Source organism: Nycticebus coucang, chromosome 2, assembly GCF_027406575.1.
Source record: "Nycticebus coucang isolate mNycCou1 chromosome 2, mNycCou1.pri, whole genome shotgun sequence".
In the NCBI taxonomy this organism is placed as follows: Eukaryota; Metazoa; Chordata; class Mammalia; order Primates; family Lorisidae; genus Nycticebus; species Nycticebus coucang.
The window spans coordinates 65,622,496-65,647,009 of NC_069781.1; the positions used below are offsets into that span (position 1 = coordinate 65,622,496).

Consider the following 24,514-nt stretch of genomic DNA (forward strand, 5'->3'; position numbering starts at 1 on the left):
CTGTGTCTGTTCACCACCGAAGGCTGTGTGTGTGAGTACACACATGTCCTTGTTGCGTGCACGTGCCCAAGTACGTGTGATATTTTTATGTGCCAGAGACAAGCATGTGGTCAAATTGTATCTCGTTCCTTAAATCAAAGCAAAGTTAAAAATTTTAAATAGACCCTCATCATATGAGTCACTCGCTCATTTACAGATATTCCTGGAACAGCTGTTGCATTCCAGGTGCTGTAACAGGCTCTGGGCGTCCCTCAGTAAACAAGGCACCACCTGCCTGCCAAGTGGGACAGATTTGACAAGCAAGCAAATCACTGCAGGAAAGTGTGATAAATTATTTGATCAGCATGAGCTTTGTTTTATTGAGAAGAACAGAGAAAGGAGTACCTAACCCAAATTTTCTCAGTTTCCATGATTTACAGAGTAAAATAAAAGAGGTAACTTCCAAATAAAGACAACTTCATTACTACTATAATGACCGTTATACTGACTTCATACAAGTGATCGTCTCTCATTTTCTAAGCTCATATAACTTATACATTAAAATTCTTTACTTATTTAGAATTGTTTAGAACCATGACATTAAAACGAACATTTCGATGATTTATTTATTTATTCCTTGATTGACTGACTGTCTCTGAGAATTGAAGAAGGAAGAATATTTTGACCTGAGAAAAAGCAAGAACCATGTCCTCTTTTTCTGTTATGAACATTTATAAGGAAGAATGATAGACTTGTTACTGCCTCCTGCATCCTAACCTTCATTAGCTATCTTAGCCCCCCTTTAAAGAACTCTTTAGGGTATTGTCTCAAATTTCCACTTTTAGATTATTACTAAGTTTATTTTATGCATACTTCACTGTTAAATACTGTTGATCTCAATGCAAAAGTAAGAAATATTTATAATTATTTCTAGAAAGAATTGGTCATAATTTTCTCCTAAATATTGTTTAAATATCTTAAGAGTTAAAACATCTTTTTCAAATTGAAAAGAAAATACTGTGTGCAATTTAGCAATGATTTGCTGAGTGCCATATGGGCCAGGGCTTTTCCAGTAAATGAGAAAGCTTTAGTTCTCTGTAATCCTGGGATTCTAAAATATGTCTCTGCTGAGAGTTTCTGAAAATGTATGTGGACAAGGTAAGCAGAGAACTGTAAAATATTCCATTCTGAGTATAGAGTTCTTTGGACTGGAATAAAGATATTTAACATCCTAAAAAAAAAAAGATATTTAACATCCTGTTGAATTTTCCCACAAATGGAATTATATAGTAGATATATGACAGACGTGAATACTGACTTTTGTTCTTTGAAAATAGATGCCATTTTCAATGTGCACTGAAAAAATATTGTTATGTCGTTTGAGATTCAACCTGAGAATGCATATAATTCTTTTAAAGGTGATAATGTTCTATGCAAAGATCTAATAATTTTCTTTTCCAGAATTGTGTCCACTCTGAGTTTATAATTTTCTTGTATTACTGTATCATGGTAATTGGAAATGATAAAAATGATAATAAATATCCTATAGTTTTCTGGCAGGATTAGCATTTGGCCTTTTAAACTATTTTCCTTCATATTCATAGAGTGTTTACCCTGATCTGATCATCACTTGGACAAGCCATGGTCGATGAAATTTACAAAATAACTTTAACTTTCAAACTGTTTATGTAAGAATTACTAACAAATCAGCACAGTTGCTTGGCTTCCAGCTCCTATCATGTCTACTGCAAAGATTCTTTTCCGAACTAACTTTACCATAATCTTACTTTTTTTTTGATATTAAAATTTTGTTTTTAACTTCAGACTTCCTTGAACAGAGAGAAATATATAAGACATCACCCACCTACTTCTCAAAACACTCCATAATGAATGAGAAGAAAATTAGTACAGTGACTTTCCTGATGAAGACACTGCTGCTAGGCAGTTCCCTTACATTATTTCTTTGATGATACTGATTTATTAATTTCAAGGAACAGCTGAGCAATGTAAGGAAGGCAGAAGCAGAGCCTTCATTTTAATTGATTATTCCATTTTTTTCTCTAGTATATATTAGTTAGATTAGGCATTAAAATCAGGCAAACCATCAGTCTTTGTTTTGATAGTCAAAGTTTTATAAAGTCATTTCTATATAACTGTGTGTGTATATATATACACACATACATATATCCTTTCTTTCTCTTTAAATATATATTAATATATTTCAGTATATATGTAAATATATATGTATGACACAGATATATCTTAATATGTCATACAAAAAATAAGAAATCATGATTTAACATTTACTTGATAAATTAAAAATCACATGTTTTGCATCTTTAAAACATTTTAAAAGTCTCTTTGGGAAAGTCTCCAGTTGATTATTAGAGACTGAAATCTGTGTCCAGAACAAGGGACCACAAGTCTACTAGACAGATGAAAAGTTCTCCAGCCTCATAAATCGTCTCAATTATTTTTGATGCTAAAACAGATTTTCTAGGGTCCTAACCAAGGATCCTCAAAATTTCATATCCACAAATTGTTTTGTTGTTCTATAGCTTCTTGAAATGTTAAGCTGAGGCCTTCCATTGCAGGTGGATGGAATGAACCTCAGAGATGCAAGCCATGAGCAAGCTGTGGAAGCCATTCGGAATGCAGGAAACCCTGTAGTCTTTATGGTACAGAGCATTATAAACAGACCAAGGGTAAGCGAACACAGAGGGCACAGTCGACATATCCAAACAGTGCTCAACTTGGAATCTAATGTGTCAAGGGCCAAGTTGTCTGTATGGGCAAAGACATCAATTTTCGAAATCTCAGACTTATTAAAAGTTTATTTTGCTTTTTCAGAAATTAAACTACCCTGGAAATCTCTTCCACCAGGCTTAATAAAGATTTTCCAAGTCTGTTGAAAACTACAGAAGTGAGATTTATTGGTGACCATAGGTATCTAGATGGTACCTAGTATTTATTATAATCACAAAATTTGCAGGTTGTTAAAAAGAAGGTGCTGTAGTCATTCAGGTTAATAGCCCCTGATGTCCAGTGGAGTCCCTCAGGAGCAAGAGAAATGGCATTTTCTTTAATTTAGCTCTCTAGACAGAGTATCTTGCTTACACAATCCCATGGTCACCTGTGAATAATATTTAATGTATTCATGTATCCCACTGAACATTAAATTTCCACAGGATAGACTTTGTTTATTTACAAGTGATTTTATAATTGCTCTTTCCCAGCCATCATTATAATCATTGTATAGCTCTCCATCATTGTATAACTCCGTCTAGCCAAAAATTTACTAACCCATTCATTTTCATTTTAGAAAATATAAGTACATTTAATGAATATTGTTGATCATGAAGATACAAAGTGAGGCTTCTTGTATTTGGTGTGTCCTAATGATGCTAAAGATGAAAATTATGCTGAGACCCTAAAGCTGTTTTTTCTATTCTTTCTTTATGTCTCATGAAAAAACATATTTTTATATTCAGCAATTATTAAGTATTTCAGGGTCATATACCCCTTTGAAAATTCTTCAGAAATGCGCACATTCACTCAGAGTTTGCATTTCATTTCAGGCCTTTCCTAGATGTCTTGAAACTCTTGGAGACTTCCCTTTTACATTTAGGTGACAAATCCTGCCAGACTGATTGTCTTTGAATTATCTGCTTACCAGTTTTTAGGGTCAGTTATCTTTAAAAGAAGAACGTCAGCATATATGAGAAATGTTAAAAGCATCTTCTGAAACTTAAAATATGTAATTTTATGCATAAATTATTGAATTTTACATGTAAAATGTATAATTTGAGATATTAATGCTTAAATGATGGAAGCAAAATAGCAAACTGCTTTGGAGATTAATCTGTCAAAGTAGCATCAAGATTCTGTTCCATGAAATATAAGGACAGTGATCAGATTGATCTTACTAGTCCTTCCTTTTATTATCAAGAGAGGTGTAATTGGTCTGAGTTCACTGTAAGGAATAAATTTAGTAGTTCTTAATGTAAGCAGTTATCTTCACATCTGCAGTTTTTAATCATTCTCTTTTTTATTGTTAGGTAATAGTTATCCATTCAGATAGGAAATCTGCCAAATGGTAGGGCTGCGTCATGCTGTATTCTTTACAAAGGCTATTCATTTTGTTCAAATAACTATGAAACTTTTTACAGTTGTTTCCATTTGTGTGTTAAACATAGACACTGCATGATAATGTTGGTACATGGCTGTTTAAGTTAAAGCTATGTTTTTTTATCTATGGGTGGGTTTTATTTCTTTTTTTGTTTTATTTTCAATTTCCCACTTTACATCACTTGGGACAATACTATAAATTGCTGAATAGTGATTCTCAATATTTCTTGAAAAACTTAAACTACAAGCATTTTTTTTCTCTGTCAGTCCCATTTTCTCATGAGCTGAGAATATTGTCTCATACACCTGGAAAATATTCTGTTTTACTATTTAAGGTACAATGATGCCTGATTATGTAGCTTTTACTCCAGGATAAATTTTGCTTACCTTGACATGTTTGGTCAAGTTACACTCATTTCGCTTTGAGAAATGAGAATTAATTTTGCATTTGAAATGAAATGTATGTGGTTTTCAATGACTTACTTCCCTCTGGAAATTATCATATCCCCGAGAATCTAAAGGAAAAAATTTCACAAAAACACTCAATTAAGAGTCTCTTAGTGGTAAATGTTTTATTTGTAGCTATAGGTAAAGTTTCTAGGGAATCTTATACGTAGGCTGACCTTTACCCTGTTTAGGAATCAGTACTTTCTCCGCCTATCCCTGGTAATTCTACCAGCCAGATTGACCATTCCCAGAATTCAGTCTGACCACACTGTTTGATTGAAAGTTGCCCCAGTAATAGAGGCTAGAGAAGATTTTTGTCTTCCTTATGCTCTGTCTTAATTACTACTGTTTCTGCTCTCATTGGGCCTTAGGACTATGAACAAAAACTTTCTCACTGATTTTTTAATAAGAAATAAAAAATAAGTCTGTTTCTATAAATCTTTCCCTAATAATAGAATGGTCTACCATTTCATCTGCTATGCTTATGCTGTACTTTTATACTCTCCTATCAGGGCCAAATTCTAATCCTATAAAATCTGCAAATTATAAAAAAAAAAGAAATAAAATAAAAATTAAAAAAACTAGAATTCTCTTTAAGTATTCCTTTTCTTGCCATTGTAGTTTTGTTTTCTGTTTTGCAGAATTATAAAGGACACGTGAAACCTAAAACCCCATATAGGAGGATTAGAAATAATCTCTCCCGTTCATAGCACTGAATTAGTTTGTCTAAGATATGTTTTTTATTTCTACCTAGTCATATCTTCCACCTTAATAAACAAATGGTCATGTTCCTTGGCATTTGTGATCTTCACGTTTTGTAAAGCAGGAGTTGACATTTTCAAGTGAAAAGCAGGGAGAAAGTTGAGATGAGCAGAAATGTCATTGTGCCCATTTCTTTTTCCCATCTTCCCTCTGTAGGAAAAATATTGCAAGAAGAGCAGATTGAAAGGGTAATGTGGCATAAGCTTTAGTACAGGCAGACTGAGGATAGTCTTTCCAGAGTGTTCTCCCGTACAGGGTGGTGTCACATGACAACCTTTCTCTACACTTGATGCCTGCCAGTGAGACTTTTTTATAGAGAGAAGTAACACAAACATTTAATTGGAGCCAAAATGAATTTTAAATGTCTGCAATTTCCCTTGAAAGATATAGTCAATAAAAGAAAAAGATGGTGGGTGTGAAAAGAAGAAGAATTTATTGTGCTAAGGAAATTACTTTTCTTTCCTTTCTTTTTTTTTTTTTTAAACTATGAAAATGCTAAATTGTATCTGGCAGTCACCCTGCCTTTAAAATGTATGTTCAACTCCAACAGTCTGGCTTGAGGCTTATTACAGGCAAGCCTATGAAAAACACTCCAAGGCAGAACTTCAAGTATTATCAAAAGCCTCATGAATTCCCCAATAATATGGGAAATTTTATAGAATTTTCTTTTTAAACATGGATCTCCAAGTACCTACCTCCACAGAAAGTGGGCAGAAAGAGCACCACTGGACAGGGATTTATTTCTTCACAAATTATTGATTTCACTTTTTTTTAATTAAAAAATACAATTGCTCCCACTAGGAACCTGCAGCCTCAAAGCCAAACGTGGCCCCCCAGATCCCCAAGTATGGCCCCCCACCACAACTGAATCCAAACTTTGCAGAACAAATCCCTTCATCAGAGGGATTTGTTTGGTAAAATGTGGACCAGTCAAAAGGTCATACTCTGGGTACAGAGGTCCTCAAACTACATATGGCCCACGGGCCACATGAGGCCGTGTGATTGTTTTTGTTCCCGTTTTGTTTTTTTACTTCAAAATAAGATATGTGCTGTGTGTATAGGAATTTGTTCATAGTTTTTTTTGTTTGTTTTTTTTTTTAACTATAGTCTGGCCTTCCAACCGTCTGAGGAACAGTAAAATAGCCCCCTATTTAAAAAGTTTGAGGAACCCTGCCTGAGAAGGCCGCGTGTGGCCCTGAGGCTGTAGGCTTCCCCACCCCTTAGTCAAAGTAGGAAAAGTTTCCTTACAGGGAAACAAAAGAATAATGAAGGTTACCAATGAACTAGTAGACAGATGTTTAATTTGCATTCTGGAACAGAAAGAGTATTTAAAAAAAAAAAAAAACATAATTAGCTTTTAAGTGCAAATGAAAAAAACTTTTGTGATTTTAATTTTGAAATGTGTTGATATGCATGAAGCATATATTAATATATAAAGTTAGCAAAATGTATGTGCCTCTGTGAGAATGAAGATACTCAGTGAAAATAAAAACAATTTGGGATCAATGTGACAAACTAGTTTCCTGTGTGTTTTGTGGACTAATTTAGACCCAGATGTAGATTCGGGTCGTTAGAGACAAGTAAAGATTTGTTCCAGACCGTTTAAGATGTTGCCCTTGATTACTAGATCTGAGAGGATCTTGTTTTCACATATTTTTTAAAGTCAGTAAATACTTTGTTCTTAAAATTGAGTTGTTTTAAATACGTGTTGCGCTCAGCGCTTCTTATGTTTCCTTTTAGAAATCCCCTTTGCCTTCCTTGCCGCACAACCTTTACCCTAAGTACAACTTCAGCAGCACTAACCCATTTGCTGACTCTCTACAGTTCAACGCTGACAAGGTTGGATAATGCCCATTGTCTTGCCATTGCCTTTTGCAAATGTTTTGTTCTTTGTTAACTTCTGTGCCTTTGTCTCAATTCACGATTTACTACATTTGGGCAGAAAAAAAGAGAAAAAAAACTATGTGTTTGGAGTGGACATGCAAATCCTTTCTTAAGCACATTTGCTTGCCAGAAAATATTCATTTTTATCCCTGAAATTAAATAGCCCTTCTGAAGAGTAAGAGAGAATCATGAGTCCAATGCCTTTCTGCATTTTGGTGTGACTCAAATTTTCTGATATTTAGTTGGCCAAATGTATGAACTACTTTCACATATAATTTCTTCTTTAAAGGCTTGTATTAGTTTGAACCCTGACTTGTGCAAGGTGGTCATAAAATCTCTTACATGAGTTATTCATTCCGCAAATAATTGTGTGCATGTACATGCAGGAGTCTGCTGAATATTCATAAAGCACATCCATGTAAATGCCTGAATCAGGAAACTGTTTCAGTGCTCATAAATCTATATTTGGATATTCTCATATTTTGATGAAACTATAAAACCAAAATTGAAACAAAAATTTACAAGAATTTGTAGACTATAATTTGATCATGAAAAGGAAAAAAGCTGTCAACAATTTCTTTTAGGAAATATTTTATGAATATTCATTAGATTTCATGTTCTTGTAATGTGGATAACCAAAGATGCTATATGTAAAGGAATATGTTTTCTTTTACTGTAGGAACTACAGAATTCAAGTATTATCTTCCATTGTTCCCCAACTAACCCTTTTGCTCCCACACCCTTCAAGGTTTGTCTGTGTGTGACGTTCTCTTCAGGGGGTGTGTTCCTGTGTGCTGTACGCATTTGGTGGGCCTGATGCACACGTGGGCGGCATGGAGTGATTTCAAGTGTACTTTGCATTTGTGCCAATGAAAGCTAAATAATCTTTGCTATATACCTATATTTCCACTAATGTAAAGAAGTGTCAGTAACAAGTCAGATATCCATGATCTTGCTGAGAATAAGGCTATTAGGTTAGTAAAGTAGAACACCTATTTGCTTTTTGCCCCTCAGATAAATACAGCCTTATATTAGATATGATGAGTCATTGAAGCGAGGGCCCCATTTTGATTTACTCACAGTTTGAAAATTGAAAATGTGCCTAAGATTGCAAACAGTTTTTCAGGGAAACTGGTTTTGTGTGTGTGTTGATTGTTCTTAAGGAAAATAACAGCTCAGAAAAATTAAGCAGAAGGATCTAGAAAATGTACATCTATAGATTTGTTAAATTATAGAAGATTTAAATTAGATTTTATTCTACTTTAAAAAAAAAATGGACTAAATTCCTACTTACTGGCATTTTCTGTTGTTAAAGAGAAGTACATATTTTTTAACCAGAAAAATTCTGAAGTATAATACTTGTTCCCCCCTTTTTTACTATGATTAATGAAACTTGATTGGATCAAATGACCTTTTTAATGTTTGTTCATTTTTATTTGTACATTATTAATTTAAAAGCTTTCTGGCACAGCATTTAGGAAGATACTAAGGATTTCATTTGCACTAGAACTTTTATTTGCTTGTCCAGTAATATGTGAATTGAACATTTTAATACCATAGATTCTGTACCCTAAAAATCCATTGCCCTGAAGTCTCTATCAACCAGTTCTCTGCTTTGCCAGAAAATTTAGTGCTTTCGGGATCATCAAAGAAAAATCACATTCACTGTCAAATACTTTTATTGTGAGATATAATTTGTGAAATTCTGATTCTTGGCACCAACTGATAATTCCTAAGTATTTGTGCATGCCTGTCCTTTGGCGTGTTCTTAAAGGAAGTGAATATAAGTTATGTCAGAGGAGTTTTTATGCAGAAAAGATGGAAAATAAGGCTGGGCATAGTGTCTCACGCCTGTAATCCCAGCACTTTGGGAGGCTGAGGCAAAAGAATTGCTTAAGGTCAGGAGTTTGAGACCAGCCTGAGCAAGAGTGTGACTGTTTCTACAAAATAATACAACATAGGGCGGCGCCTGTGGCTCAAAGGAGTAGGGCGCCGGCCCCATATGCCGGGGGTGATGGGTTCAAACCCAGCCCTGGCCAAAAACTGCAACAACAAGAACAAAAAAATACAACATAAACTTGGCATGATGACCTGGCATGGTGACTCAGGAGGCTGAGGCAGGAGGATTGTTTGAGCTTAGTTCCAGGTTGCAATGATCTGTGATGACACCACTGTACTCTAGCCCAGGCAATAGAGAAGACCCTGTCTCAAAACAAAAACAAAACCAAAAACAAAAAATAAATAAAAAACAGTAAAATAAGGAAAGGTAGGAAAACTATAGGTTAAAGACGTCAGGGACAGCTTCATACAGATCAGAACTTTAGCTGGGTGTTCCTGACCGTTGAGTTAGGTACCATCTTGGAAATTGTATGGAAAGTGCTTTGGATTAAGAATTAAGCAAAAGGAAGTCTAGTTCCACTGTGTGATTTGGAACAAAATCCTTTGCTTTTCATGGCCTGAGATTCACAAGGTTTTATTCATCTGCAAAATGAATAAAATGAACTCAGTGACTTAAAAGCCTTTCAATCTCTAACATTCTGTTTAATAATCTATAAGATCTGGGTGATACCAAGTACCAAGTGTTGTTTGTTTGTGTTTTGTTTTTTGACATAGGACCTATGGTCCTGAGTGAAAACAAGTATTCTATTCTTTGGCTTTGTCTGAAGTATTGTCCTACATCTTCTAATTGACCTTGCCAGCTACCTTGGCCAGGGAGAGACAGTGGTGTCCCTCAGATCAGAGTTTATGTGTTTTGTGTTAACCAGCTGGCTCCCTGGTAGGCAAGCCTGCATTCTTGTTTTCATGGATTTGTTGAGCGAATCATTTGGAGAGAGGATTCAGGTAGCAACAAAAGATTTCTTATATGGAGTCTCTGTAACAAGCTTTAAAAGCAATTTTTTTGTTAATTTTCTTTTTTAATCATGGCCACACCTCTGCATATTTTTGCTCACTTTTGATAGAAAATGTTTTACCAGAAGAGAAAGTTTGTGCAATTTTTCTAAGTCATATAAATAATAATTATTATTATTTGAATAATTATTCAAATCGAATAATTTATTGGTTAAAATAGCAAATAGCAGCTTATTGGATTGTGCTGTGATACTATTTTGTTTTATATGTTTACCACCTGAATCCTTTCAAACCTTTCCTGTATATATTCCATTAATGAAGTCAGCCTTTGTTTTTGATATTACACTTTTTTTTCTTTTCCTTAAAGTTTTCTTCCTTCCACCCCACATACCCACTGCATTTTCTTGTTCCCACAGGCGCCCAGTCAGTCAGAGTCGGAGCCAGAGAAGGCTCCATTGTGCAGTGTGCCCCCACCCCCTGCTTCAGCATTTTCAGAAATGGGCAGTGACCAGGCATGGTCATCTTCCAGCAGTATCTCAGAAGAGGTGGAGAAAGAGGACGAGTTCGGTTACAGCTGGAGTAGGTTGTCTTTTTATTATGTACTTAATCATAAGAGGTATTAAATTAGCTCTGAAATTTTCAAGGATATGCCCTGGATGGATAAATACATTGCAACTTTTGTGATATGTAGGGCAATTCTGTGTGGAAAAAAATATTGTTTGTTTTACATGAAGACAGCATGCTTTCCCGAAGCATGAAATAGTGTAGTTTCTTTCCTTTAAATGTGCGTTACTGTTAATGTGTGAGAGTTAACGAGGCCACTGCCTCGGGAGCTAGGACTGGATCAGCCACCCTGTGACCTTGAACAATCCTTTCTGGGCTTCAGATTCTTTATTGTAAAATCTGTTGTTGATATTACACCTTGAACTTCTGGTATTTTGTGTACTAGGATGTTAACATAAGATAATGTGGGAATCAAATATTTAGGCATTTACTAAGTTGTTTAACTGCTTCTAAGTTTTATTCCAGTGGTTCTTTCTCTTTTTAATTTGTAATTCTTCCCCCAAGTTGCTAACATTAAATTAGATGATGTTCTAGGACTGTTAGGCACAATGCCTCATGTACAAAAAATGTTCAAAGTCAGCTGTTAATAGGATGAATGGGATATCTCTGTTTTCTATGGAAAAAAACATTTTGTAGGGAAATATTAAAAAGTTAGTTAAAAGTTATAAATATCATTGTTTTAAAAAGTTATTTTAAAAACCTAATTATTTCCATAAAGAATACTACAGTACGCCAGGCGCCTTTCCTCACCCCTGTAATCCTAACACTCTAGAACAGGTGTCCTCAAACTTTTTAAACAGGGGGCCAATTCACTGTCCCTCAGACTGTTGGAGGGCCGGACTATAGTTTAAAAAAAAAAAACTAGGAACAAATTCCTATGCACACTGCACATATGTTATTTTGAAGTAAAAAACAAAACGGGAACAAATACGATTCATACTGCTTCATGTGGCCTGCGGGCCGTAGTTTGAGGACGCCTGCTCTAGAAGATCTGAAGCAAGAGTATGGCTTAAACTCAGGAGTTCAAGACCAGCCTTAAAAAGAGTGAGACCCTATCCCTACTAAAAAACAATGGAAAAATTAGCCAGACACCATGGCAGATGCCTGTAGTCCCAGCTACTTGGGAGGCTGAGGCAGGAGGATGGCTTGAATACAGGAGTCTGAGGTTGTTATGATCTAGACTGACATCATGATACTTCTTTTTGAGACACCTCAAAAAGAAACAAAATGCTACAATACATGCTTTTTTTTTTTGGCCGGGGCTGGGTTTGAACCCGCCACCTCCGGCATATGGGACTGGCTCCCTACTCCTTGAGCCACAGGCGCCGCCCAATACATGCTTTTTAAAAGTACAGGGTATAAAAGTCATACTGCTAGATTCTGGGATTCGAGAGATGTCAATTTATGAAACTGATACGGTTAGCATGTAAAATGTATGGCATTAGTCAGATGGTAACATTTCCTGAGAGATGATTTGTAAAGTTTGTGGTTTTCTCAGTGTACTGCTAATCTAGTCTAGGTGGCCAGAATGAACTCCAAGGAAAAAGTGAACTGGAATGTTTCAGGCTTTTTCTATTGTGCCATCCCAAAACTTAATGGCTTAAAATAACAATTTATTATCAGTCTTTCAAGCTAAAGTGGTGGGCTGTACTTCCAAGATGGCTCACTCACTTGGCTGGGGGGTAGTACTGGCTGCTGGCCAACCACTTACCTGAGGCCTTGCCCTCTTAAATTGAAAAGGCGTAGACAAGAGCCTTCATCTTTTTAAAAATGTGGGGTGGGAGATGTAAGTGGTCTATCTCATCTATTTAGGACATGTGTCCCAGAAGTGGGACAGGTACATCAATTTGTCCTATCCTTCTGGTTCTTTACAATAAGAAAATCCATCTTCATTCTAGAAGTGTGTAGCAGCAGCTGCCCAGCATGCTGGGATATACAGTGTAGATTTTCCTACAGGAGAAAAGCTCCCACTGATCAGTGAACACAAATATTCTGGACGCCTTAGTTCTGCTCTCCTCCACAAATGATAACATTAGTTTCTGGTTTAATCACGGCCTTTTGAGAGTTTATAAACATGAATTATTTCTCCTGGGCCTATCACCTCAAGGTGAATTGATTAATCAGACACCATGCTCTCTGTATCCTAAATGCAAAGAAATTCCTCAGAGTTTGAGTATATTCCAGGAAATAAAGGTCAATGGAAGGGTGACTGGTCTATTTAGATTTTAATTGGCAAAGATTACATTTTGATAGAAATAATGCCCCTTTTAGAGATAGAACTAAATAGTAGAGCATTTGCCTATGAATTAACTTTAAATATATATATTTTTTGTTGTTGTTTGAAGAAAATATCAGAGAACGTTATGGAACCCTAACAGGTGAGCTACATATGATTGAACTGGAGAAAGGCCGTAGTGGTTTGGGTCTAAGTCTCGCTGGGAACAAAGACCGATCCAGGATGAGTGTCTTTATCGTGGGAATTGATCCAAATGGAGCGGCAGGAAAGGATGGTCGGTTGCAAATTGCAGATGAGCTTCTAGAGGTAAGAAGTTCTTGCGGCAAATTTTGAATTTACTCTTGCTGCTTCAGTGCCATAGAATCATGAGTTTCTAGAAAATAACCCAGACCTCATCTGGTGACTGAAAAAAAAACTATTGCTTGCCTAATAAAATAAATGCTTTGCAACAAATCTGGCTCTAGACCAAATCTCTGCTAAGGAGAGCCCATGTTCCCATTAACTTCCATTAAAAGGTCTTGATTGTGTAGCACCAGAAACAATTTTTGCTCCAAGACAGTCATAAGGGTCACACTTCAAAATCATTTATTTTGTCTGCTGCATTTTTTGTTAGTTTTTGAAAAGCCATGTGACCAGTCATTCCCCAGTAATGAGGCTGAGACACTGGACATTCTGGAAGTTGAATCATTAATGGGTAAAGTAATAGGGGTGAAGTGAAGAGGTGGTGTGAGGTCAACATTAAGGCTAAATAACAAAAGCCGTAATTCAGTCTACCAACCAAGGAAATTTGCAGACCACACTTTATATTGTTGAGAATTTTATTTGTTCCTAGTATTTGTCCTTGCTCCCTGTAGGCTGGGATCCATGTGTCTTTATATTACCTTTACACTCTTCTCCATGTTGAGCATGTTTCCCTACAGTCTCAGGAGGCTCAGCCAGTGAAGGCTGAATAACTAGATGACTGACCTGGCAATTTGCACTGGGTACTGTGCTGTTTAAACAGTCTTGCCTAAGCCCTGAATCTGCTCAATATTGTTTCTCCCAGTGGCCTATTTCCGGGCCTCGAGTTTTGAGACTATTGGGAAATATGACAGTAGGGGACTTCCCCAGGATGGCCTTTGCAGGTCCCAGGTGTTTCCACAGAGCCCTGCTTTGTACAGAGCGTGCTGGAAACACCAGGCCTGCCTGGAGATTCGCTGCTTGCTCTCTTACAGTTGGCCCACGTCATGCCTCTTTGCCAGCAGTTAGTGGATATTAGACATGGTGCACCCCTTTACTATTGGCTATAAATATGAGCTTTTTAAATTTACCATCAAAAATCAGGTTCATGCTCTGGGGATAAAAATACATATGATACTTTAAAAGAAGGACAAATGTATCTTTCATTAGCTAGACAGGATGATAATTGTAGAATTGTAATTTCAGGCTCAACTAACATACTAATTTCTCACAGATCAATGGTCAAATTTTATATGGAAGAAGTCATCAGAATGCTTCATCGATCATTAAATGTGCCCCTTCTAGAGTAAAAATAATTTTTATCAGGTGAGCATTTTCTGTTGCTGGTTTACCAAATTTTATTGGCATTTTTACTCTCTGTTCTTTTGAATGAAAACAAAGCATTTATAAATATGTGAGTGCTGTAGTTCTAGATTTGGGGAAGTTAAGAGAATTTTCTCTAATAATGTTCCTGACTCTTTAAGTAAGAAAATGAAAATAATACAATTATGATATGATAGGTCGATGCTTTTTTTCTTTTAGAAATAAAGATGCAGTAAGTCAAATGGCTGTATGTCCTGGAAATGCAGTAGAACCTTTGCCTTCTACCTCAGTGAATCTTCCGAATAAGGAGGTATATGTGACTTCTGTTCATTTCTCTGGAAAGATTTGATTTGTATACCCCTTACTAGTTCAGTTACCAAATAGAGAATACTTATAGGTATATCACAGGTCTGTAAGTTATGACATTGGCCCTCAAGGAATTTATAGCCTAGTACAAAAAGACACTCATGTAAATAAGCTTGCCAGATACATGAAGGCTACTTGGATTCTGCATAGGATATAGTGAGGGCGGAAAAGGAGTTATCTGTTCTGCCTCTGGAGAGAGTGACAGTAAGACCTTGTAGAAGACACTACATGTATAGAAGTATATACTGGGGGACTTAGGGGTAAAGACACTGCCAGCATGGACTTGGCATAGATGCTCTGGCCAGTGTAGGGAACTGAAAATTGCAGAGCATTCCTGAACAGTGGAGGCAAAGAATGGAGGCTCATGAGAAAAGTCTCTGGGGAAGCGGGGGAAAGGGGCAGGTCACGGGAAACATTAGTAGACTAACATGTCCTGACTTTCTCTTTGAGGCAGTCTGGAGCACAAAGAACAGGAATTGCATTGTTGAAAGCTTCTCCACTAGTTGTATAGAGAAAGTCAGAGATAGAGGGAAAGAAGTTAAAATAGTGGGAATAAGAAAATTATTGGAATAATTCAAGATAAAGATGATGAGGGCCTGAACTAAGGCAAAAGAAGAGAGGATAGTTATGTTAGATGTTTGGAATTCAAATTGATAGTGCTTCATCCCCAACTAAATGTACTTGTTGAAGAAAAATATGTAGTATTGAGTGGTGGAGAATTTATTTAGCCAATGAATATTTGTACTGCGTACTGTTGTTTGGGCTGAGCTACACTGGGAATTAAACAGACAGATATATAAGATTTTCAGGCATCTGGCTTGTTGACATGGTAGGTAGTTGTCTTACCAAAATAAAAAAGACAAAAAAGAGGAGTAGATATTTGCAAAAATAAAATACATTTTATTTGAGGCAGCTTAAGAATGAAGTACCTGTTGGAAAGGCTGGTAGAAGTATGTGTTCTATACATTTGGTATAGTACAGTGATTTAAACCAGTGTGCCCCTCCCCACTGGTGTGCTGTGAGAGGATCTTAGGTGGGCCACAAAAATTTTTAAAGTTCATTAATTAAATTATTTTCAAAAGATGTTCAAAGCACATTAAATATATTCTTTCTCTTACTCTTTTTTATTTTTTGATCAACAAAATTTAAGTGTGCTATGGAAATTTGACTATAGGTTCAAGTGTGCCAAGAGATAAAAAAGGTGGAAAAACCCTAGAGCTTGGACATGAATTCCCATAGGTGCGGATTAGGTATTTGTTAGCCATGGGAGCTGAGGTGCTTGCCAATGGGATGTGTTTAGAGAGAAGAGGACCAAGGGCAGAACCATGTACCATCACCAGCAAGGAGCAAGGCTAACAAAGAGGGGTCAGGGGGATGAAGAAGAATCAGGAGAACATGTTTGAGGAAGGAAGGTATAGGTACATTCCACACCCTAAATGCTGCAAATAGGTCCAGTAAAAAGGTGACTAAAGGGAGTCCCCTGGATTTGGCAATAGGAGATTATTTAGTAGTTTTTCAGAAAGCAAGTGATGGAAAAGAAATTAAGGAGAGGGAGATGGTTAGAAAGTGGCAAAGGATTAAGAGAGTTTTTGGTGGGAGTTTTGTCTTGATTTGGAAAAGCTTTGGTTCCATGAATAGGTGAATAAAAGGAGGTAGTTGAGAAAGAAAAGATCGAAATTAGAGGAGCAATGGTGTTTGTCAGTGGGGGAGGGTGTAGGAATAGAAACACTCTTCCCTAAGTGGATATATCAACATGAACACTATTTACACATAAGATGGGTGCACAAATCGTTGTTTCCTTCCAGCAGCTCCTGATGTTGGACTGAGTCAGGTGTTTATTCAAGATGGCTAGGTTATAAAGGGGAAAATTTTATTTTCAGACTTTTCTATTTTCTACTAAATGTATCCCTTAAGAAAATGGAGTATTTTAATAATGTTCAGGTTATACATTTCATAATTGCTAATTTACTTGATAACTAACACAGTACAGAATAATGAGTGGTATCTCTGCTAGTGCTCTGCTTCGAGTTTCAGTGCTTGGTAGCTGGATTGCTATTCAGTTGGATCATAGAGCAGATCCAGGCAGTCTTCAGAGCCTTTTGGTCTCTCTGTGCTCTAAAATAATCATTGTCTAGTCACATCTCGCATGTATTTTGAAGAGAATGTGGTATGCATATATTCCATAAATGTTAAAATAGTAATAATGAATTATAATATATGAAATAATGTTAAGTTACCATTATATTTAAACAAACCCAAAATACCTAATACTTAGTTGTCTTATTTGCCTTTCCTTTCCCTTTGTCAGATGGAACCAAGTTTTACTACTTCTGGTGCCGCTGTGGACCTCAGTTCATTTAAAAATGTACAACACCTAGAGCTTCCCAAGGTAGATCTGCTGTAAACTGGAATGAAGTGATGTGTGCACCTTCACACCAGTGTACTGGTTCCCTGGTTTTCAGAAGTGTGCTCTCCAGATGAGCAGCATCAGTACCACCTGAGATCTTATTAGGGAGCCAGACACTTAGGCTCACCCAGCCTTACCTGGTGAATGAGAGACACTAAGGGTAGGCTCAGAAGTTTGTGTTTTAATAAGCCTTCCTGGTGATTCTAGAGCATATGTAAGTTTGAGAAACCCTGTACTAATTGATACTTAGCAGGGGCTTAGCTTTTCCTTTTATGGTTATTCCAAGGTATAGAATTTAGACTACTCTCCTTGGTTCATTTATTGAGGTCCTGCTATGGAAGAAATAAAACTAAAGAAATAGAAGTTATAGTATTTGTCCTTTATAAAAATGAAAGCTCACATAACTAGAAGTTCTGCTGATAGGTGTCAGTGAGGGATTTGCTTTGAGAAAGATCTAATCTTTATATTTAAAAGACTAAATATAACTAAAGAAATAGAAGTTATAGTATTTGTCCTTTATAAAAATGAAAGCTCACATAACTAGAAGTTCTGCTGATAGGTGTCAGTGAGGGATTTGCTTTGAGAAAGATCTAATCTTTATATTTAAAAGACCAACTTGCTGAACAGAAAACCATAAATGCTATCAGGAGCTTCAGGCTCATGTTGGAAAGCAGGTGGACAGTGGGTAAGCAAGAGTCTAAGCAGAAAGAGCAGTGAAGTGCTCAGGACAGAGAAGAAGAAAGAAGGAGGTGGGTGAGTATAGGAGGATATTTGCAGGAAGCGCTACAGATGGAGGGAGTAGAGTGATCCACGTGCCACCGTCCAGCCAGGAGCAGTGCAACTCAGGGTCATTCTGTCTGGGTTGAATCCTTGCTTTCTCAGGAACAACCTTGGTACATTGTATGAACTTTCTTAACTTGAGATTCTTCGTCTGTAAATTTAAGATTATGATAGTACTTTTATCTTAGGTAATAGTAGAGATTTAGTTAAGTTGCTTTTAAAATAGCATAATTTCTGGCCTATGGCCATGCTCTGTTAAATATTCAGGGAAAAAGAATACCCTGACTATCTCGTTGTGGTTTCTTTTTTATCATAGATAACCCTATACAAAAATGGATTGCTCTCATCTTAGAATATACAGGTTAGAGAAGTCCTTATTTTGGGCTATTTTTGTTACGGATAGAAAAGAACAGATACCGTTCAAGCCTTTGCCGTTTCTGTGAAGAATTCTGTACACTTCCATGGCAAGATCTGTCATTCTGTTGCCATTTAAAACAGAGAATATCTTCCCCTTTCCCTGCTGATTTCAGGTCGTAAGTTCCATTTTCTCCTAAATCCTATAGGCAGGATTTAAGTATTTAACAGCGCAGTAATTCCTCTATAATTTGTTCATTATGAAACATTGAAATGTATGCTGAATACTTTATAATGAATAATTTCTTTTAAATCCCAGATTATGCTTATCTTTGGGAAAGTCCTAAATAAGATAATTATTTACATATTTCCTTTTATAGTGTTGATTCTAATTTATTCACCTGAAGATTAGTACATGCTAGGATATAATGAGTGCCCAAAAATGTTGGTGGATTGAACTTGTTAAATAAATAAGGAGCAGAGTACTGTTGTGGCTGAGAACACAAACTAAAGCCAGACCACATGGGTGAGGGATGTGGATTTGCCACTTCCTGGCCATCAGGCGGTGACCTTGGCTGTGTTTTTTAGTCTGTACATAGTTTTCTCTCTCCAAAATGAGTGTAATAATTGTACTTTCCCCATAGAGTTGTAGTGAGAAATTAAGTATATAGAGAGAAAATTAAATTTATGTATGAGCGTTCGATACCTAACATATATACAGGGTGGACATAAAGTTTGTGTGCAGTTTTATTATGTTAAACTAATTTAAGTTGCATATGAACTTTATATCCACCCTGTACATCATAATAGGGAGGAACAAATAAGCTGACAAAGAGGTGTGTGACTGCTTGTCTCAGTTTTTCTCTGATCCTTTCTCTTCATCCTGCAGGCTGCCTGAGCGAGGTGCTTGATAGTTGTTCATATGCCTTAATTCCCTACTCAGAACTTTTTTTTTTTTAGTGCTATAAACTTTTTTTAATTTATTTTTTTATTGTTAAATCATAGCTGTGCAATAAGGGGTACAATGTGCTGGTTTCATATACATACATTTGTGCAATCAAGGGGTACAATGTGCTGGTTTCATATACAATCTGAAATATTCTCATCAAACTGTTCAACATAGCCTTCGTGACATTTTCTTAGTTATTGTATGTAGACATTTGTATTCTGCATTTGGTAGGTTTCGCCTGTACCCACTCTAAGATGCACCGTAGGTGTGGCCCCCAGTCATTACTTTCCCTCCATCCTGACTTTCCCCCTCCCTTCCCCTCCCTTGGCCCTTTCCCCATATTCTTGTGCTATAGTTGGGTTATAGCCTTCATGTGAAAGCTATAAATTAACTTCATAGTAGGGCTGAGTACATTGGATACTTTTTCTTCCAATCTTGAGATACTTTGCTAAGAAGAATATGTTCCAGCTCCATCCATGTAAGCGTGAAAGAGCTAAAGTCTCCATCTTTCTTTAAGACTGCATAATATTCCATGGTATACATGTACCACAATTTGCTAGTCCATTCGTGGGTCATTGGGCACTTGGGCTTCTTCCATGACTTAGTAATTATGAATTGGGCTGCAATAAACATTCTGGTACAGATGTCTTTGTTATATTGTGATTTTTGGTCTTCTGGGTATATACCTAGTAAAGGAATTATAGGATCGAATGGCAGGTCTATTTTTAGGTCTCTAACTATTTTCCAAACATCCTTCCAGAAGGAACATATTAGTGTGCATTCCCACCAGGAGTGTAGAAGTGTGCCCTTTTCTCCATATCCATGCCAACATCTCTGGTTTTGGGATTTTGTTATGTGGGCTACTCTTACTGGGGTTGGGTGATATCTCAAAGTAGTTTTTATTTGCATTTCTCTGATGATTAAGGATGATGAGCTTTTTTTCATGTGTTTGTAGATCGTGCATCTGTCTTCTTTAGAGAAGTTTCTCTTCAAGTCCTTTGCCTACCCTGAGATATCCAGCATCCCTTCATGATCAGAACACTTAAGAAAATTGGTATAGAAGGGACATTTCTTAAACTAATAGAGGCCATCTACAGCATACCCCCAGCCAATATCTTATTGAATGGAGTTAAATTGAAATCATTTCCACTTAGATCAGGAACCAGGCAAGGTTGCCCATTGTCTCCATTGCTCTTTAACATTGTAATGGAAGTTTTAGCCATTGCAATTAGGGAAGAAAAGGCGATCAAGGGTATCCGCATTGGGTCAGAAGAGATCAAACTTTCACTCTTCACAGATGACATGATCGTATATTTGGAAAACACTAGGGATTCTGCTACAAAACTTTTAGAAGTGATCAAGGAATACAGCAATGTCTTAGGCTACAAAATCAACACCCATAAGTCTGTATCCTTTATATATACCAACAATAGCCAAGCCAAAAAAACAGTCAAGGACTCTATTCCTTTCACAGTAGTGCCAAAGTAGATGAAATATTTGGGAGTTGATCTAACAAAGGACGTGAAAGATCTCTATAAAGAGAACTATGAAACTTTAAGAAAAGAAATAGCTGAAGATGTTAACAAATGGAAAAACATACCATACTCATGGCTGGGAAGAATCAACGTTGTTAAAATGTCTATACTACCCAAAGCAATATATAATTTTAATGCAATTCCTATCAAAGCTCCATTGTCATATTTTAAAGATCTTGAAAAATTAATACTTCATTTTATATGGAATCAGAAAAAAACCTCGAATAGCCTACTAAGAACTTTTCAAGGACTTTCTTTGTCAAACAGATATATTCAACTTCTTTGGCCTGGAATTTAGGAGCCTTTCTGTGTCCCAGTAGCCCTTCTCACATCCTTTGTGATTGCCTATCAAGGACTTAATCCTGCTGATCCTCACTTTCTTTTTCTGTAAATGTGGCTGCTTATATCAAAGGGTTGTAGCTGTGATTGGATAAGCTAATGAACAAGGTTCCTTCACTCTATAATATTAAAGCTGGTCTCTGCTTGAGCCTCCTGTTTGTGTTAGTCAGTGGATGTCTATTGTGCACTTTCCCTTTCTAAGTAAGTTGTTATCAGGAACCTAAGACCTTAGAAAGCTCCAATGTATTATCCACTCAAAGCTTCCATTTGTATGTAGATTTCAAACAAATCTAAAGATCAGGTAACTGGAATGTATGTATTGATGAAAGTCAAAGTAAGGGGAATATTCATTTCTAAATCAGCTGGACAAGAAGAGGCAATTAAGCATGGTTTTAATGCTTTTAAGTGTGGGCTTTTAGAGTCATTTAACTTCTCGGGGCTATAGACAAGCTATCTGTTCCACTGCTATCAAGTATATGCAAGCCTACTCTTAAAGCCAAGAGAGCTGAGAGGCCAAAGAAAGAGGTTGACAAATTTAGCTTCTCAGAAGGTAATAATAGGGACTTATATGTGCAAGTGATGTCCTGGGTGACCAGGAGGCAGTAGATCCCTGCATCCACCTGCTAAAGATATCCTTCATATAGCAAGCTTTTAGGGTAAAGACTCATGACCGTGGAGAAGTTAGATAAACATCTTTATCAGTGGTTACATGGTATTGCCCCTGGAATCCGAGCACCCCAGAACTCAAAACTATTGCAGGAAAACAAGGCCCAATGGAGAGAAACACCTGAACATCAGTGTTTAAAAGAAGAAGGGCTTTATTTCAGCCAGCAGAGCCAAGGTGGACTAAAGTCCCAAACTGGCCAAGCTCTCTGGCTGGCTCTGTCCTTTTCTTTTTATCTCTAGCTAAGGGTTCCTTATCCATAATTACCTTCTCACTTGTCAGTTTGAATGGAGCCGGAAAAGGCAGGCTCAGGCTTTTATAGAAGCACAAGCTTTTACAGAAGCATAAGCAAGAGTTAGTTTCAGGCTCCCAGGAAGTTAAGTTTCTACAAAGTCCTAAGAGCTGAGTTACCACAGGAAGCCTTTTGTTCTTTCAGAATTTACTTTTTCTGGGTATTCTCTCTCAGAACAACTTGGAATCTGAGTGAAAAATTCAAGCAAATTTTGTGCGAAATCCGAACGCTGCTTTGGAATCTGGATGCCCAGCATGTTGTTGATGTGCTTTTGTGCACATATTTCCCCAGCACTTTGTCCACCCGTACACTTTGCCCTTCAGTTCGTTGTCAGAAGCTGTAGTGAAAGCATCTGGTGTGATTTTCACTGATAATTTTATGCTCTTGTGCATATATATATGTGTAAATATATATGTATATACACAACTAAGTGTATTTGTCATGGGTCCTAAAAAGCATAGTGAGGAAAATCAGAGTAAGAGGAAAGCTGTTAGAGCTACCATTGAAATGGAGAAAGATCTTATTGCTAAGCATGAAAGTGGTCCACATGTGGCTGATCTCACTGCTATGTTCGGGATGCCTAAATCTACTGTTTGTATGATTTTGAAAAATAAGCTGTCAAAGTAGCTGATGTGGCAAAAGGGGTTAGGGCGCTGACCTCCAGGAGATCAAAAAGTATGGAAGAGATGGAAAAACTTCTCTGAGTTTGGATTCATGAAAAACAACTAGCTGGTGATGTGATTTTTGAGCTGATGATTTGTGAGAAAGCCAGGTCCTTTGATGATTTAGTGAAAGGCATGCCTGACACTAGTGCTCAAAAGAAGGGGTTTAAAGCCAGTAGGAGGTTGTTTGAGAACTTCAAGAAAAGGACTGCCATCCATAGTGTTGCGCACGGAGAGGCTGCCATTTCTAATTCAGAAGCAGCAGAAATTTTTGTAAAGGAGTTTGTGAACAGTGAGGGGTATGTTTTGAAGCAAGTGTTCGATTTTGATGAAACAGGCCTTTATATTGTTATATTTTTAATTTTATTAACATTTTAATTAAAATATTATTTGTTAATTTTTTTATGAAATCATAGCTATGTACATTAATATAATTATGGGGTACAATGTGCTGGTTTTATATACAATTTGAAATACTTTCATCAAACTGGTTAACATAACCTTCACCGCATTTTCTTAGTTATTGTGTTAAGACATTTATATTCTACACTTAGTAGATTTAACACGTACCATTGTAAAATGCACCGTATGTGTGGTCGCACCAATTACCTTCCATCTACCCATCCTCTCCCTCCTTTACCCTCCCCCTCATCTTTCCCCTCCGTCTTGTGCAGTAGTTAGGTTATAGCATTCACATGGAAGTGTGGGTGCTTATAAATTGGTTTCATAGTAGGGCTGAGTACGTAAAATCCAGTGTATTTACTATTAAAATCATTTTGGAAATTCAAGTTTGTGGGACCCAGGAATGGATTAATCCAGTTTCTATTATTTTAAAGGGGAAAAATTATCTTGGAACTCAAATGAGGTTCTAGAACAAATTAAGTTCAGATTCCAAGGTATCACTACTGGCATTGTTTAGAGACCTTGAAGCAGAATTCCTTGGTATGCACGAGTCAAATGTCAATAACCATGACTATTTCATTTCAAGATGCCTTCACTCTTGCCATGCCACAGGCTGCTTTCCTGTACTGTTAACTTCTGTGGGCTTCATGTTCCTCATCTGTAAAATGGGGACGATAATACCATTACATTAGAGATACTATTGTAACAGTTAAAGAACTTATATAAAGCACTTACCACAGTACAAGTTATTATAGTTATTTTCATTATTATTAGCCGTGAGGTTGAGTTCCTCATAGAATGTGTATTTGAAAACATCCCTTGAGGAAATCATTGTTAAAAATGATATTAAGTGACAGATCACACTAAGCCTATATACTTTTAACCCCATTGTAAGATGGATTGGGGAGTAAAGCTCAATTAAGCAAAGAAGCGAGTATTAACCAGACTCTAATACTCACACCTCATCTGAAATACTTTGTGATTTATACTCTTTTGTATTTTTTATTATAATTTGTTATTTGAGAGAATAATTTAATGATAATATCACATTCGTTCATTATGTCACTTACTTCTCAGCACCCCTGTGAGATGGGCTATTATTTTTCTGATTGTTACCTGTTCCCATAACTACGAATAGTAGAGCTAGAACTTAAACTCTGGTTTTCTGCCTCCATTCCTCCTTACTTGGTTTGGTTTTCATTTGGGCCCCCATCTAATCTTTTTAAAACCTCTGTATGTTTTTCTACTTCAGTTAAACTTACTTGAATCAAAATCCCATGGAGAATGTTTTGAGATTTATCCCTTCTTGCCTTTGCTTGTATTACTTGGATATTATTTCTGCTTTCTTTTAGCTTACTAAATCTTACCTATA

The 24,514-nt window shown here is 36.6% G+C and overlaps 1 protein-coding gene across 14 annotated transcripts in view; it reads left to right on the forward strand.

Moving 5' to 3' along the window:
* Window positions 1-24,514, forward strand: part of MPDZ (multiple PDZ domain crumbs cell polarity complex component) — a 198,717-nt gene that overhangs the window by 149,811 nt on the left and 24,392 nt on the right. For 7 of the 14 annotated variants that reach the window (XM_053572517.1, XM_053572552.1, XM_053572529.1 and 4 more), the window contains 7 exons: window positions 2,574-2,684; window positions 7,057-7,155; window positions 10,467-10,629; window positions 12,960-13,156; window positions 14,304-14,395; window positions 14,612-14,702; window positions 17,067-17,147. In XM_053572517.1, the coding sequence (XP_053428492.1) occupies window positions 2,574-2,684; window positions 7,057-7,155; window positions 10,467-10,629; window positions 12,960-13,156; window positions 14,304-14,395; window positions 14,612-14,702; window positions 17,067-17,147 (834 nt within the window). The remainder of the gene's footprint in view (window positions 1-2,573; window positions 2,685-7,056; window positions 7,156-10,466; window positions 10,630-12,959; window positions 13,157-14,303; window positions 14,396-14,611; window positions 14,703-17,066; window positions 17,148-24,514) is intronic. The other 7 variants (XM_053572558.1, XM_053572533.1, XM_053572541.1 and 4 more) reach the window with 3 other exon arrangements.